This window comes from Ammodytes marinus, assembly GCF_949987685.1.
Source record: "Ammodytes marinus genome assembly, chromosome: 1".
Classification (NCBI taxonomy): Eukaryota; Metazoa; Chordata; class Actinopteri; order Uranoscopiformes; family Ammodytidae; genus Ammodytes; species Ammodytes marinus.
This window is the reverse complement of record NC_137230.1, coordinates 16760806-16779011: the sequence shown is the minus strand read 5'-3', so window position 1 is coordinate 16779011 and position 18206 is coordinate 16760806. Positions and strand designations below refer to the sequence as shown.

At 40.8% G+C, this 18206-nt stretch overlaps 1 protein-coding gene across 1 annotated transcript; it reads left to right on the top strand.

Moving 5' to 3' along the window:
* Window positions 1–182: 182 nt before the first annotated feature.
* Window positions 183–17321, top strand: LOC307271535 (DNA-binding protein RFX7-like; the record flags this gene model as incomplete). Its single annotated transcript, XM_080054034.1, has 9 exons — window positions 183–317; window positions 3832–3865; window positions 8911–8996; window positions 9196–9318; window positions 10557–10673; window positions 12314–12398; window positions 12518–12731; window positions 13258–13538; window positions 14058–17321. The coding sequence occupies exons 1-9, from the start codon at window positions 190–192 to the stop codon at window positions 17319–17321; spliced, it is 4332 nt and encodes a 1443-aa protein (XP_079910160.1). The 5' UTR covers window positions 183–189.
* Between the last annotated feature and the right edge of the window lie 885 nt (window positions 17322–18206).

Sequence of the window (18206 nt, the reverse complement as noted above, 5' to 3'; positions counted from 1 at the left end):
TGTTGGGACTTGGGAAGCGCGCGATGTCGGCGGAGGACCGGGAGGCAACAACAACAACAACAGGGCGCGCTGCTGTCCCGTTAGCATCGCAACGTCCTCCAGTCAATGGTACTTAACCCGAGTAAAGCCGTCCACGCCTGCTGTCCCGCCCAGCCCAGTCCAGTCCCGACCCAAGCCCCCACCGTCGTGATGGCCGAGGAGGACCCCCAGCAGCAGCAACTTGACAGCGGGGCGAGGAGCCTGCCCGGCCTTCTCCTCCCCGGGCTGCAAGGCTCCGAGGCGAGTGCTCTGCAGCTCAGGATCAAGAACTCCATCTGGTGAGGTGTTCACATACTACTCTGCTTAGTTTGATGCTTCATGGGGAAATAATCATCATCAAATATACCATTTACTCTGAGCCTTTTCCCTAGTTCTTCTGGTCATGAAGGCAGTGCCCAGAAGTGGAAGTAGTGTTCTCACAAACATGTTTTATTGTAATAAAGCCTACATAAGTAGCAATAGGCTACTGCAGGGAGTAGGCCTACTTAATTACAAGCATTACAAGAAGCAGGCAATTTAATCTTCAACCATGCATCATTTTTGAAAAGCTGATCATTTGGTTTATTAGGAAGACTAGGTTTGTAAAGTATCTGTTGCTTTCTAATGGAGTTACATAAAAAGTAGGCTACTTAAGTGTCAGTGTGTAAAATTGTCAAAGTGAAATACTCAAGTAAGACAAGTTAAATTCTTGAGTAAATGTTGTACGTCTCAAGTTGCACCCCTGTGTTAGCCTACACTTGGCAGCAGTAGGCTACCACAAAATAATATATTTCCATTACCTGTATTTAGTACAGTACTGGTGTAGCCTAAATGCATTTTTGTCAAATTCCACCACTCTGAGATGCTAATTTAAATTTCCAGAGAATCAACTTTGACTGTTTTTTTTTAAGTTTGTTCATTCATCAGACGGAGTGGAGGAGTGACTGACTCTGTGGGCATGTGAACTTTTTGTTTTAAGTTCATCCAAGTGTTTAGTGTGCGTAGATTCCCTGCAGACTCTGTCTATCAGCTGTTCAGACCTATCAGCCTACTTTAAAACTGAACCGCAGTGTTATGGAAATATGTAGCCGTCTGTTCCAGGAGTGTTTGGGCTGGTTGTTGAAGCTGACGTATTGGAATTAAAATCTCAGAGTAAATAGTCATTGGTGAAATATAACTATAAGTGCATTTCACTGCAGTACAATGTTGAGGTACTTCTTATCTATTCCAGTAAGCCTACATCGTTAACAGATATACGAAATCACCAAAGAGTATAACAAGTAGAAATTACCTCAATCTACTACTACAGTTATATGCTTTATACACTTTAATGCAGTAATAATAATTTATTTCATGTTGTAAAATGATTTTGCAAGGTACTTCTGCTTGCATAGCTTTTTTTCAATGCAGGATGCCTTATTTTTCCCTGTTTTCTGATTGGCTAAAGGTTGATGCTTGACATTGGGTGTGTTCCAATAGCCATATTTCCATCCTATTTTCTTAGCCAGAAAACATTTAAGGATGTGCAATACATGCATGTCAAATGGAGTATGCCAAATATACCCTTTTGCTGTTTGCAAACAGTTTTGTGGGTGTTCTGATCCGCAATCCTCTGTGCAGCGCAAGTTACGTTCCATCAACTGATAGTACAATAGTACAACCATGGAATATGGATGGAATGAATGAAGGCGCAATGTAATGAGAGTAGTGCAATACAATATTGTCCCAAATATGCATTCTGCAGGCAAAGTACATACTTGTTAAGGGCAGCTGTAGTATTTATTATGTAAAAAGAAGAAGAAGAAGAAAGTATGTGGTTTGGAACACAGGGTGTAACTTTTTTTTCAGAGTTCTCTCTGTTTCCATAAATAAAAAGACCAGCAGTGTGCCGAAACCAACATCATCTACAGTACATGGTTTGTGTGGGGGAATTGATCTGACATGACTCAGTTGCAAAGACTGAATTTTGTTCCAAACTCGTGCATGCAAATAGAATATATTGTGATCACCAAGATGTGCTTTTGAAAACTGCTTACACATACTGATGATTTGCATTTTATTTGAGAAAAAACAATTATGCTTGTATACAGCATGTGGTTGCTGTTATTTAAGGCTGTGCACTGACTGAAAAAACTCCCTATTTTTTCTGAATGTGAATGAACTCAAGTACTATCATTTAAATGTCAAAACAGCCATAAAATGGCAAAAAAGCTGAATCAGTCCCAGAGAACACAAGAGGTCAGAGAGCAGAACAAACCTCAACAGAAGCGAGTCCCTATGCCGGTGCAAGTTTGTCAATAACATACTGCAAAAGAGGATATTTTTCCCGCTTCCTAAATCGCTAACCTTTTAAGAGGATTAGAGCATAAATATTGACGTTCACTTCGGCGACCTGCTGCTGAGCGGTTCATTGAAAAGACCGTCTTGGTAGTGGGTCAGCAAGTTCATTTGCAGCTATGCCATCACTGTGTCTTCATATGGAGAGGTGAGGTGCTGCTACATAGGTAGATAGTTCAATTCAAGCCTCCAAATTAGAGACTGCATTAAAGGATACAATACAAACAGGGTTTGAAGGATTACCTTTTTCTGATCCAATTAGTCTTTTAAAGAAAAGGCCTTAGGTGTCACTCAGCTTACCTGCCAAATCTGCCTCACAAACAGCTTAATGGCGGCCTTACAGCACCATGAAATCCTTGGCCCCCTGGTAACAGTGAATTAAAGTGAACTGTTCTCGTCATGGCTTAGAGCGTCCAAGGTTCCCGACCTGCCCAGTGTCGCAGAGTAAGAGCCTTTAAATGTGGCCTGCCTTCAAGCTGACGTGTTTGCAGATTAGGAATTTGACCTAACGAAATTTGGAGAAGTTATTGATTTTTTTTAATCTATTCCTCCAAAAAACAGTGATTAGCACAAGTTAATTTGCTCTGCTCCTTTTGCCTGAACTTTCTATGTGTGTCGTTGGTATGGGACGGTATTTAGAATCATCCGTCTGGCCCAAATAAAAATGATTCACAATAGTATCCTGATAATCATCAAAATATTCTTAAGGCATTTAAATTGTCTCTAAACAAACTGGAGCCATTTAATGTTACATTAACAGACAAAAATTAATGCACCGCATTAGTTAAGAAGCAAATATTTCTATTGCTTCACATGTCACTTGTGAACAAGAGTGATATGGTATTATGCCTGAATGAGCTGCATGTGTGAACAGTGAAAATCAATAGTGGTGCAGGCAATGTGCAGGAATGTAATACCAGTACATTTGCTGGGAACTAAGTGTGAAAGGGGCTTAAGTTAGCGAGATAGACAGCTTTTTTCAAGTCAGTCATGTGAAAGTTGTCATTATCACGATAATGAAAATTCACCACAGTCAATATAAAAATCAAGAATCACAATACAATCTTATATCTTATATGATAGGCCTCCTATTGCAGAATATACAATAAGTATGACTTTATGGATAATAGTAGGAATCAATATAAAACATTTGGGCAAATAGAATTTAAAATAATAGCCTAATGTTAGTTTTCCTCAGTTACAACCAATGAATTACTGTGTTCTGATGATAAAAGCATCCAGACAGACACAATGTTACAACAATCTCTCTCTCTCACTCTTTCTCTCTCTCTCTCTCTTTCTCTCTCTCCATATGACAACATGTATTCATGGTGGTGGGATACATGACCTGAGATGCTGAAGGGAGGGTCCTTTCATACCAAACATTCCTCTGCTTTATAAATAAATACACTGTAGACATGGGCGATCATTTTACACCGGCATCATACTAATTTATACTATGTCTCTATTTTGCAGCAAATCTGTTCAATCAAAAGTGGAAAACATTATGGTGAGTATTTGACTTTTAACCTACAAATTATTACAATATATTTTAATGACACCTTTTTATTTATAGCAAAAAATTGTTTGTCAGTTTTTGTCGGATTCTTTTATGCAGAGCTTAAACACTATTGGTTCCTGATGGATTAAAAAAATATGACAGTAAAATTATCCAAAGCAGCTTTTAAAAAAAATAAAAATGTATCAACCTGTCGTCTACCAATTGTTCATTATTACTCTTACTATTTTCTAAACTTGAAGTTATATTTGTCTAACCATCACAGAGGCTACAGAAGTCAAGTCTGTGTGATGCACACGGTTATTGGACACACACAGACTGATGTGCAGTGAGCCTGTGTGAATGATGACACCAAGGGATTAACCTCTGACACAGACCTCCTGAATACATGCAATATGCCCTTCTTTTTCTTGTAAAATGACTGATTATCAAAATAGTGGGCAATTAGTTTTATTCCAATCGACTAGGCATTGCAGTTTTACAGGACTAGTTAGTCAATAACATGACAATCTAGCGGTCACATTTTTATAATGCTTCTTGTGTACAAACTAAAGGACACTGATATTATACAAACAGGTTTTGAAAGACTAAGTAGCCTTTTAAAGAAAAGGCCTTTGGTGTCACCAACACTATTAGGAATCCTCTGGGGACAAAGAATATCTGTAACACGTTTTATGTTAGTCTGACTAATCGTTAAAATCCTCAGGATTAAGCAGACACCTTTTGTGGGGCCATTAATATTCTATGCTGGGTTGTTGATATGTACGGTATATAATTAGTTGTAGAGTTACACAATACCTTATCACTAGCACTACCAAGAGCCAGCAAATGTTGTACTTTACTTTTTGCTAAATTGGTATCAAATTGGATTTGTCACTGATGTTTACCGACGATAAAACCTTAATTCATAAACTATCAATGTGTATCTCCTTGAGAGTGATTGTTGAAGCCTCATTTGAGCTGTAGGCTTCATGTTGAATAATGATTTGATAAAGTTATGATGAATTAAAATGCCAGTAAGGGTGCCGTTGTAGATACCATTAAACTTTGCACAACCCCCCAGTTTCATGTTTCAGCTTTTAATAAAAGAAACCCTCAATGCCAGAAATTCACTGGAGCCATGGTCAGTGGAAGTTGTCTGGGACTTTGTTTGTCGTCATGCCTACCATGCCTTTTGTGAAATGTAGCTGTTGGCAGGTTGTTTTTCTTAAATCTTTGGACAGAGCAGGGCTAGCTGTTTCCGCCTCTCTCAAGTCTGTATGCTAAGCTAACAGACTGACCAGGTTCCAGCTTCATGTTTAACAGATACAAAATGAGAGTGGGTCAAATGTATATTCAATTATTTTTTTGATTTTGCTCAAAGTTGATTTTCTAGTGTTAAATATTATCTGTTTATGAATTAAAAAAAGAAAAGTCCTGTATACCTATATGCCCTTAAGTTGAAATCTTAAATCCACGCTGTCCAACCATTTTTCATGCCTAAAGAGTAAGAAAATCCTGAGTGAAAGGTAAAAGGTTAAAGGAGTTAACTGTTTGGAGCTGGTGACATGGTAACATACAGACATTGACAGTTCTGGTCAGCAGAGCAGGAAGTGAGTCACACTAAAGGCCAGCGATGTCCTCCGAATAAGACACAACAAGGGTTCAGCAGGATTTTCTTTGAAACACAGCCAATGTATAAAACACAGCATTAATGGACAGATCTTCTAAAATGTATGTGTTTTTTAGTATTTAACTGTATTACTGAGTGTATGTCACCTTCAGCTGTGGGTGAGCGCTGGTTCCCTAACAACAAAGAAGTTAATCAAAGAAGATGGACAGAGTAATCTGTATTCTTAGAAGCCATTAGAAAGGGTGAATATTTTAATGGTGAAGACATGTGATGGGAGTGTTTGTATGTCTGACTATAGACTATCTATGCAGCAAGCTGTCCGTGCAGAGGGTTTAACAGCAGTGGATTCATGTGTCTCAAATGTACGGCTATACGAATGCAGTATATTTATACTTCATTCCTCCACACTGCTTGGCTGGAAGTCAATTTAATGCAGCGTGTTGCTTGGACCAATTATTGGCTTAGGCCATTCAAAGGGGAAACCACTCAACTTTGGTCTCATCAGACTATAGAAGCTCTTCCAGGAGACTTTGATGTGAAATTAAATAAAGTCTCTTGTGTAAGTTTATGAGTTTTCAGGGGTAGTTTTTCCTATATTCTTCTATCACATAAAGCTTTAACTGGTGAAGCACTCTTAACAGTCTCAGCACCTGAAAACTTCAGTTGCTCTTGCCGGCCTCCCTCACCCTTCACCAGTCTCTTTCTTGCACACTCAGTTTTTGAGTATGGGTTGGCAGATTTCAGCTGTGCCTCACTTGTTTTCTTAATGATTGACCTCAACTCAGACTCAATAGGGACATAAAATGGATTACAATTAATATAGCAGAAGCAGATATATTGGCTTTTTGATTCCATACATTGTTCTTCCTTGTTGAAACCAGATTACTCGCAATGCAACCCAATCGTTATGACTTGAGTCATAAATATAGGTGCGTAATGATCGCAGCAGCTAAGCTTTGAGTATTTAGTTTCTATTTCATCCATCACCTCACTTGTGCTGTTCAGGGCATTTGGCTGTGTTGCTTGTCTTCGTGATGAAGTTTCTGCCACCATACTGACTCACACAGATTTGACAATTTTTCTACAGTCAGATAATAAATAATATTACTAGTACTTAACAGATATTGACGTTTTTCTAGTTTTCTGGTCAGAGTCTAAAGAAACTTTCACACATACTGTATACATTACAGACGTGTGCATGTGTGGCACTTGTTGCTTTGCTGATTGGGCCAGCTGGGTGAGCGGCTAGGGGAGGGGCTATTATTGTTCACACACTAGTTTGTTGGACTTCCTGTTACTTGAAAGCTCACAGAATTAAATGTGTGTCATGTTGATTCGAAAGAGAAATAGGTGCAAGTGAAAGATCTTTTGAATTTTTTCTCAACTGCTGCCACTTTAGTGATGATGTCAGACTCTCTAGCATTGAACCTTCAGATTCTCCATTCATTCTCTATGGAGACATTTTTTTCACACATAAACTCTGGAAGATATCTGGAGAATCTGACCCAGAGAATGTTCGGGTCTACCTATTCACAAATCAGACGTTTTCGCGCAAGTATTTCCACATTGGCCTGAACCACCAGAATCTTTCTTCAGAATCCAGTTTGCAGACTTTTACGTCATTGGCGTTGTTTAAAATAACTAACCTCTTTCAGACATGGACATTTGTCACTTTCATGTGAGAAAGGGTCTTCTTAAAACATGTGGGCGAAACTCTTAGGCCAGGACACACCGGCCCGATAATCGCCATCGGAGAGTCTGGAAGGGGCGGGGACACCAATCTGTTTGGTGTGTGCCGTGACGTTGGTCGTCGTAGATGTCGTCGGGCTTCTTTTCAGCGGCGGGCAGTCTTTCAGTTGGAGCAATTTGATTGGTGGCGGGCTAGCGAATCAGTGAAGCCCGGAAGTGAGGCGGGTAGCACAAACAACTAACAACAGTTAGCCATTGTTTTAATGTGTTTGTTTGATTCGTTCAGCGAGTACTCACATGCATCAACCCTTGTTGACTGCTCGACACCATGCTCGACACTCTCTGCTAAAAATGGTGCTCTTTATGGTCCATAAATATAAATACGTATATCTATCTATGTTTATGGTCTAGAGAGCTGTCCCATCATTTCCGGCTTCCGTATTTTTTTGGGCCACAATACAGATTAGCGCCGCCTGCTGTTATGGAGACATTACGTCCCGCGCAAGCGCAGAGTGTACGGAAAGTCAGTAGTCGGCTCGGTGTGTTCTTGGCACTTTTTGGGCCGCGACGGGCAGACTCCATTTTCGGGTAGTCGGACCGGTGTGTCCTGGCCTTTAGAAAAAACATAGGACATGATTCCCGATCAAGTCATATGTTTGATGTATTTTGGTGTATATGGTTTGAATTTCATAGCTGTGTGATGAGATTTTTTGCAAACTTTAATTCAGAAGAGGAGTAATAAGATTTAAGTGTGGTGAATAAGAAGTCGTGAAGCCTAAGTGCTTTAAAATGCAGACACACTAAACTAGTTTAAATCACTTTGTAAAGATCCATTTCCACCGCCTTAACTCTAGTTTGAGTCAATGTTGTAAAGCAATAAAACTTTTATAGGCTCTGTGTATGTTACTGAATTCACTCCTACAGGCTTAGAGTAGCAAGATCTGCCAGTAGAATTTAAACAGCTTCTTCTCTGTGCTATCATGTTTCTTCTTTCCTTTGAAGAACGCAGTTGGAAACCCTGAAGACTGTTTGTAGCTCAGAGTCGTGCTGAGGAGGTTTAGTTTTAGTTCACTCGAGGCATGTGTTGAGTGTGCTAAGTATGAATGAGTGTGAGGTGATCGTGCAAAAACCAAAATGTGCGGGCATGATCCTGGGCAAACTGTATGTGTTGTGTCTAATGCAAGGATACAGGTCCACTGTCTTTTGCAGAATATCATAACTGTGCATTTGTTTGTATTTAATTAGCACATTGTTCTTTTGCTTAAAAATGGCTTAAAGTAAAAAAAATTTGGATGCATCTTGAATGTTCGATGCTACGGTCACATTTGTCATTAGAGTTGGCAAAGATCATTGTTTAACCTTTACTGTAATGAAGGCAGATGTATGTCTAGACCAAGAGTCTACAGCCTTTGATCTAGATGTCACTATGCTAATGTTCACAATCACAAAACAATAACATGCAGATTATTTGCAGGTGAAATGTAAAACATGTTCATCATCTAAAGCATGCTAACATTTGCTAATGATTATCAGACACAGCTAAACCAAATGGAACACGTGTTGTAACACTAATTTACCTTGATGCTTTTGAACTATGAACTATACAAGAATCACTCCCACTATCACTATGTGTGCAATGCAGGTGAAACAAGAATACCTCTTCTTTTTAAATCCATGGCTGGTAAAAAAGGAGTGCCATTTATTTAAACTATCCCCTTTTTTAAATTTTCTACAGCAAGATGTGGAGAAATTCTCAGACATTGAAAAACTCTACCTCTACCTTAAGTTGCCTTCTGGTCCTAGCAGCAGCACTGAAAAAAGGTAAGGACACACCTGCTGTATGATAGTACGTTAAGTAAAGAGTGAATGATAAGAAGTTTACAATAACAATCATTAAGCACACAGAGAGTTTAGATTAGCTGTGCTGATTGATTTTTTTAGGACTGAGATTAAAGTCACAGCATTATATCTTTTGCTTTGTCATTTTGTCAGTCGATCAATGATCCACATCTTTCCTCAGTGACCAGAGCGCCCTGTCATCAAGCCGCACACAGCAGATGCATGCGTTCAACTGGATCCGCAATTATTTAGAGGAATACCCGGAGACCTCTCTTCCCAAACAAGAGGTCTATGATGAATACAAGTAGGTAGAAACAAACAGCTTGAACACTTCAAACACAGAATAATACCCTTTACATAACTATAGACTATTCATTTGAATATTTATCATTGGGGTTCAGTGTGTTTGAGATTCTTCCTCTGGTGGCCGAAGCGTCAATATAAATAGACTCTGCAGGAATGGGAATCACAGAGAGCAGCATGTGTGGTGGTAATATTAGAATGGAAAGTCTGAGACAGCCATTGAAACGCTCGGACAGTGTTATGTAACTGCCTTTTTAACTCTACCAGATCAGAAATACAGTGCCCTCCAGAAATATTGGCGCCTTTGGGATAGACAGGTGAAAAGGCTTTAAAGATACGTAATGTGCTTCACTTGAAAACAACAAGAAATTGTTTGTTATGTACATGGAAACACAAATCACAATTCCATTTTAAAGCTGATAATCACACATTTCCCTTGTTAATTTAAATATTTTTTTATTTATTTGTTAAGACCAGTCATATGAATTGTCATCAAAAAGATTAAACTGAGCCTCTAGATGCACAATCAGGACTTAATCAGCTGCAATGAGTGGACTACAGGTTATGCCACATATGTTACTGCATGGTCTATGTGGATATATAACTGTTAGGGGTACTTTATGTAAAATGGGAATAGGGGTGATACAGAATCAACCACAATACAATATGTCACGATAATGTCACGATTCAAACCCTACTGTGGTAATTCCACTTTCTTAACTTTACATATTATAAATTTTTTTTTATAATATGTACAACAAGAACATATTATAAAACAACAAGCTGTTAACACAACATCCACATATTATCAACTCATAAAGTTGATAGGTCGTGAATACGTCGACAAACAGGTGCCTATTTACTCACCTACCAGCAATTACGAAAAAACATTAGGATGAATTTGGATTTCTGACCACTTCACTCCTGTTGTAGCTCTGTTTTGGTCTCCTCCTACTCCTGAGAAACATATCAGGCTCTTTAGCTGCTTAATGCTACGTTCAACAGCTAGTCAACAACTTTGTCTGCTGTTTGGTGCTGAACAGGGAGCGTACTGTGGGATTATAAGAGTTTTTTTTTTCGTTTATGGAGAACAGCTGCGGCTGAAAAAAACACTGATGAAAGCCGTGAGAGTTAACCAAAACAGGTTATGGGTTGTACAAACCAAAACAAAGAGCTGAAAGACGCTAAGGTCCATGGTGTTTTTCTATTATAACTTTTATTCTGTCTCATATCTTTTAGGAGCTTCTGCGACAATCTTAACTACCACCCACTGAGTGCCGCAGACTTTGGAAAGATGATGAAAAATGTCTTCCCGAACATGAAAGCGCGTCGACTTGGCATGAGAGGAAAATCTAAATATCCTTTACTGGAATGGATTGTAACAGTCTGGCCTCTGTCTCTGGTCACAGACCATCTGCTGTTGCAGTTCATAAGCTCTCTAAATATAGATGTGAAATGAAATAAAGTCCTTCACTGCCTCGGAAGCAGAAGCATAATACCGAGGCCCTCAGGGGGAGTTGCTGTGAATTTGACCTTCATGGTGTAATTCTGATACTTTTTAACAAAACTTTAAAGGTGAAGTAAGCGATTTATTTGTGTTAATATAAGTGTAAAATCGCTCTTTATTCATACAGTGATCACTTACATAATGTGCGCGTTTCATAAAGCCGATCTCTCAGTCAGCTGCTTTGCATGTAATCGGCAAATAAACTTATTGTAGTATCCTGAAATTTTTATCCAATCAGAAGAGAGAACGCCACAAATCGACACTCGTCTCACTCATATATACTATATACACTCCATGGTCTCACTGCCGGTGCACGCCAGAGCAACAGATTGGTGAATGTTTATGCGCCTACAATGGCGAAGCAGGTAAAAATCCTTCCCAATGTCTGTTTTGATGGTTTTTATCATGTTTTATCACACTTATGGATCTGAGATGATGCTAGATAACTTGCTGCTTGAAGACCACAGTGCATTAATGTGGTGACGTAGGGACGAGCGAGGGGACTGCTAACTGCAGTAACTGACAGGAAGTTAGCTAAAAGGACCATTCCGCTTACAGCACCTTTAAACTAGTATAAGAAAAAATAGAGTTCAAAGACCTATTGTGAATTTTCATTTATACCATGTTTATTGTATAAGCTCTAATCAAAAGAATCTATAAAAGCACTGGTTAAATTAACATATTAAAAACATGCAAAATGTCTCGTTTTAAATTAAAATAGTTTTACTCCTACAAAGTGATTCAATTAGGCCAAACACGAGAATATCACAGCATAATTTGAAAATAATTCACATGTATAGGTTTTCTGTTCTCTCTGAATCCCATACAAATAGTTGAAAACTTAAGCAAACTGACAGCAAATTTTAAAGTAAAGTGAACATTATTTCCTGAATTGCATTAGGAATTACCATTGCCACAGTTGGACCAGCTCATGGTGCTTAATGGTTAGAGCTGTTATTCGTAGAGAGCAGTGTCACTTTACACTTTTCACTACAAGGCCGCCCCTGTCGTAGTGTTTTTATTTATTCAAATGGAAACTATGTGAGACAAACAGTTGCCAAAGCTTTTATCCATCGTAAAAGCGCAGACTACGCAAGTAGGATACATTGAAGCCATAGCGTCAGAAGCTGTAATATTAAACCTGCTTCAACAGTCAAATCAGTCATTTAAATATAGACTGCTGCAACATAAATATATATTTATTTAGACCCCTGATCTGCTCTCCAAATAAATCTTTATTGGAGATGTTTGAACTAAGATAACATTTACAATTATCATCTGCACATTTTGATTTGACTGAACGGCTCAGAGTCAATGATGAATATTGCACAGTTGCAGATACAACTAAACGTGACATATTTATATTGCATATTATTGCATTCATATTGCCTTGTTGGTCTATTGTTCACTGTCCATATTTTTACTGTATCTTGCCAGCATGTGTCAATTTCTCTGGAATTACATGTTTTGAATCTTAACAAAAACTTACATATTGCTATAGTGGACTAAGGAAGAGGCCCTGCGTTCACATGCCGTCTTTGCCCATGCTGGATCTCCATAAAACAGGGGATGCAGTAAGCACATCCACATCTTACTAATAGAACAGAATATTTGTTTTTTGAATTCATACTTGTGTCTGTCTTCTCATGCAGTGTATATATTCTTTTTATAACCAAATATTTGTTGTGTGTAGCTCCATTGTGATGTCCTGGAGTCAGCGGGCCAGCTGAGCAACATAAAGGAGGATGTGCAGTATGCAGCCTGTGATCTGGTGTGTGAGTGGGCCCAAAAGGTCCTGAAACGTCAGTTTGATGCCGTAGAAGACTTGGCCCGCTTTCTAATCGACAGCCATTACATCAGCAACAAGTCTTTGGCAGCTCTCACCATCACAACCGGTGCAGCAACAGGTAAGCCGGTCAGCCTCATGCCCTCATGTGCTTAAACAGGTCAGCAGTGGCATCTGGTGGCAGTTGCATGTTACTGCTCTTTTTAGCAGAATCCGAATCAGGTTTATTACCAGGTATGTTCACACATACAAGGAATCTGCCCTGGTCTGATGGTGGTACACACAATAAAAATACAATTATCGTAAACGCAGAGAAAAGCAATTCAAGTAATAAAAATTCACAATAAAATGAGGCAGACTATATGAATATATGCTTTTTCTAATTGTATATTGTTTGAGTTTTTGTGAGTTTTATGGATTGTCGTGGTTATGTTATTTGCATTATCATTTCCAATTTGTCTGCATTGTTTGGTGCAATCGTCGCCTTAATTTTGTTTATGTAATATGTAAACCACAATAACACCAAAATAACAACTTTTTTATATGATTGACCTTTGTGACACATTATGATGGTGAGGTTTTTACTTTTTACTCCTCCTTATCAGTAGCCTGATAAATATCTGAACCCCGCCATTTCCTTTCTTTAGAGGTGAATACTCCACAGACGGTCTCAGCCTTCGTCCCCACTGCCGAGGCTCACTCCTTCCAGACTCAGGTGACGACTCTGTCCTCCCCTTCTGTCGATGCCAAGCAGCAGCTTCAGAGGAAGATCCAGAGGAAACAACAAGAACAGAAGCTGCACTCTCCATTACCTGGGGAGGGACATGCCAAGAGGGCAGATGACGGGGTGCCTTGTGCCAGCCCCACACCTCCATCACCTCAGGCCGCCATAGGCATCGTGGTTGCTGCTGTACCGAGTCCCATTACGGTGAGGAATAAAATTTGTGAATGCCTGACCTGCATGATACTTGATAAATTCAACTAGTGTCCAAAATCACCACTTTTTAATAATCTACCAGCTCAGTAAATTAATTATTTGTAAATATGATTACAGGTGTTTAAAAGAAAAAAAAATTCATTATTAGCCTACATCTTTTTTTACATTATTTTTTAATCATACCTCATAGAGTTGATATTTTATTGGTAAACTGGATCCTAACATGTTTCTAGCACCTTTAATATGACAGTGTGATATTTCCTGCCATGGGCTGTCTGACAGTTTCATAAGCCTGATATTTAAGAACTTCAGTTTTCTCAGATTTACTTTTTTGCAACACAATACCCTCCATTTTAGGTAATGAGAGTTAAATTATAAGAAATCAGAACATTACATTTTAGATGTAAACTTAAAACACTTTTGTATGATAATCAACCGGTACACATATAATGATAGAAACCTTGTGACCTCAGCTGTTCGCCTTATTTGATTGGCCTTCCCTCTCTTCAGGTACAGAGAAACGGGCAGATGATGTCCCCCAGTCCAATGGGAACAGTAGAGAACAAGGTGCTGCCTATTAATTTCCAAATGGTGACCCAGCCGGTGCAGGCAGTGAAACAACAACTAAACAAAACTCCACAAAATATTCTGACTAGTCCAATTGGAGAACGTACTGCTCGTCAGCGCTATGCGCAAATCCTGCCCAAGCCTTCGGCCACGGCCGCTATCACTTTGCGCTCGCCCTCCACCATGATCATCGGCAACAGCCCCATTAAGACCATGGTGACTACGTGTCATGTCAGCCCAGTCAGTTTGGTCAAGATGACAGCCATATCGCTCGCACCCAACAGCAGCAATACCAACACCTCACTCACAAACACCAGTCTGCGGTCGGCATCTGCAGGCATTAGCAGTTCTGCAGCTGCAGAATATGTCAGCTACAATCAAAGCACGAGGAGCACCTCTGCAGTCCCCACTCTGGCCTCGGTGGCCAGGTCAGGGCTGACTGATGACACCCCCACCATTGATGTTGAAATGGAAGTCGAAGCTATACATAAAAACAGCCAAATGCTAAATCCTGGCAGGCATATTCTGATGCAGCAACCAGTGGCAAATAAGGCAGCAGGTGCTGTGCAGAGGGCTGCCAGTGTGCCAATACCTCAAACTAAAGGTTTCCTTGGTCTGGAGGAAACATCCAGGACGGAATGCAATGGAAAGTCTTTCTCAAGCCTTAATACTGTGGCAGCCACCCAAAGCAGCAATAATAGCGCTAATAATACAAGCACTTTGCACTTAACTCCCTTCACTCAGAACACCAGCACTGTTTCTTTACTGACCACCAGTAGAGCACCTTCTTTTGGGGAAAGCAGCAGTGTAACATCAGCAAAGGAGGGTTTTTTGTCCACTAAGAACCACAGGAAACGCTCTGGCCTCAGTCCTGACTTTTCTCCAGTCAAAAGGGTTTTTATGCCCCAACAGCCAGCCGAGGAAGTTGCCGGTGTTGGATATGGGATTAGCAATGTTGTCGGTAACATCCCAAGGCCAGGAGCTCCAATAAGACCTGAGAGTGCACCAGCAACCAGAGAGGTAGAGAATAAAATGAACTCCTTCTTGTCTAATCGGGCACACTCACTCTGCACTTCCTCTTTCAGAGCGAGCGGCTTCTACTCTGTTGCCAAAACACAGAGCTCAATGCAGAGAAAAAACCCTCCCACTGTTATGGAAACTAGCACCCCAGTCAGTCACACATTATTACAACAACAGCAGGGGCACACTATGGCCAATGTGCATGTCATACCCAATAACCCCGTCCTCCAAAATAATTCTGCTGTTAGGAGTTCAAACTCCACCACAGGGGGCCTGGAAGGAGCGCAACAACAGACCTACGTTCAATCCAACAATGCCAATGAAGCATTTGAATTTTTCAATCGAGCTTCATCGTCGAACCAGACCCCCATGCAGACGGACATGGACTACTTTTCTTTCGATGATGACGTGACTCAGGACAGCATTGTGGAGGAGCTGGTGCAAATGGAAGAGCAGATGAAACTAAACAACCTGCCACAATTCAGGGACTGTGTCACAATGCAGGGCCAACAGGCAGTGTTGCCGGACAACATGATGTCCCCCACTCAGACCATGAATGCTTTCTATCATGCTGCCAACAGCCGAAATAGCAATCCGATCCAAACGCCGACTCCAACACCGACTCCCACTCCCACACCCACATCAGAAATGATGGGAGGAGTCCAATGCTTCACTGGAGAGAGCCCTTTCTCACGCATCGCCTCCACAACCCCGGTGGACAGCGCACTGGGCAGCAGTCGTCACACCCCGGCCGGTACTCCACACTCCAACTGCAGCAGCACTGTGCCTCCCAGTCCGGTGGAGTGCAGGAACCCATTTGCATTTACACCCATCAACTCCAGCATCACTGGTTTCCATGACGGCAGTACCTTCTCCAGCAGCCCTGTCAAGCCCATGCAGAGACCGATGGCCACCCACCCAGACAAGACAAGGCTGGAGTGGATGAATAACAGTTACAACAGCAGCACTGGGAGCTTAAACAAGTCAAACAGTGAAATGGGAATCCTCCCCAGCTATCAAGGCCTGATAGGTGACCATTTTCAAAAGCCTCACGCCTTTGCCGTCCCGCACGCACGGCACCATGACAACCATTTTGGCCGCTTGACTCCCATCTCGCCTGTGCAGCAGCAAGTAGCCAGCATGGCTAACATGACCAAGCAGGAGGGTTTTGCCGTGCCTGCCCCTTTGGATAACAAAGCCACCACCTCACCTGCCGCGGCTTTCCGATGTCGCAGTGTGAGCCCCGCTGTGCATCAGAGGAATTTTACTGGAAACACAGGAAACCTTTGCCACATCCCTCGTTCAGTAGCATCTCCCTTTAACTCGCGTGTGACGCCTGAGATGTTGAACATCTTCGCAAACGGCCAGTCAAACCTCGGTGTGAGCAGCATGGCTCAGAGGAGCCATTCTGTGCCGGTCAACGTCATGATGCAAACTGAGTTCCTTCCCACACCGGGACAACAATGTAACGGCAAAAACATCACCAATGTCCTTCTGAGCAAGCTCGATGGGGACCATGATGCCATTGTGCGGGGCCTAGGCATCAATAATTTACCCTCCGGCTACACTGCCCGCATGAACCTCACACAGATCCTGGAGTCCGACCCCAACCTCCTCTCCTGTAGTGAGAACCAACTCAGCCTGATGACCTCTGACTCCAGCACGTGCCAGCTGCAGAGGCCAAATTACCTCATGGAAAATGCCGTCAACGAACAAATGGTTCACGCTTCAGGTGACATGCGAGCACAACCAGCATCTGGAGAGCAGCGCCAAAATCAGGCCCAGTCCATGTTGTTAACTTTAAGTTCTCAGCAGCGTCAAGAACAACTACAGCAGCATCAGCATTTGGATTTCAGCAGCACAGTTAAAGACCTCCTGCTTGAGAACAGCCTTACTGCCGGCAACCAGCAAATGGAGCAGGTGTCAGAGTTAACTACAGGCACCACAGATTTTCCCTGTGGAATCAGAATGACATCCGAGTTTCCAAGTAGCATCAATGACCTTAACGCACTGGACACAAACCTCCTGTTTGACCCCAACCAGCAGCAGGGGCAGTATCAAAGTGCTGCTGTGGAGGACATGGTGAGCGATCAGCTGTTTCAGCAAATCACCGGCGAATCGGCGCACTCGAGTGGACTCGACTGGCTGGAAAGCAAAGATCATCCAGCTGTTGGGTTGATGGGTTGAGAGAGCATGTTGTACATGTTAATCCTTGGTTTGTTTTTATTTATTTTTCAGGCATTTACATTTTCTAATGCTACACTGGACACGTTGAGGTTTGTCCAGTTTAAGTGCCAGGCTGAACTGCAACGTCGCTCTGATTAAAATGCTGGTCATTTCCCTTTAATCAGAACGTCACCTCAAGAGCATTTCCAAAAAGTAAACAAAAGAGACTGGGAAAAAAGGAAGCTTAATCCTAAACTTTATTTTATTTTTATTTGTTACTGAAATTGTGAATAAGCCTTTTATGACAATATGTCTTTATATCATCAGCTGCAGGTATCATTATCCAACTCAAGCATAAGGTACAAAATGACTAAATATATTGAATGATACACTAATATTATGTATTTAGTGAAAAATATGTGTGTAATGTAGATTCACAGAAATAGACTGGAAGCATAAAAAAACAAGTATAAAGAGGTTTGCGATGTGTGCAGGTACAAGTTATCTTTGTTGTAGCTTTAGGTATCAGAGCATTTACTGTAACTTAAAATAATATTAACAGGACATGTTTAAAAGAATACACTCAGTTAATATAAATCTTTTAGTGAACAAAACATAGAACCAAATTCATCCATGTAAATGCATTTAATATATTCTCATTATCGCTGATAATATAATAATACTTTTATTTACAAAGCACGGTAACACTTTATAATAACTATCCGTTGTAACTCGTTAATAGATCATTAGTAAACTCTTAATTAATGATTATTAATGATTTGTTAAGTGTTTGTTAGCAGTTTGTTAAGGATTTATAACAATGGTAGATAGTTAATAGCTTAATAATTGAATCAGTTCATCTGGGAGGTAATCCGAGATACCGACGAGGCTGAAATAGGCTATAGA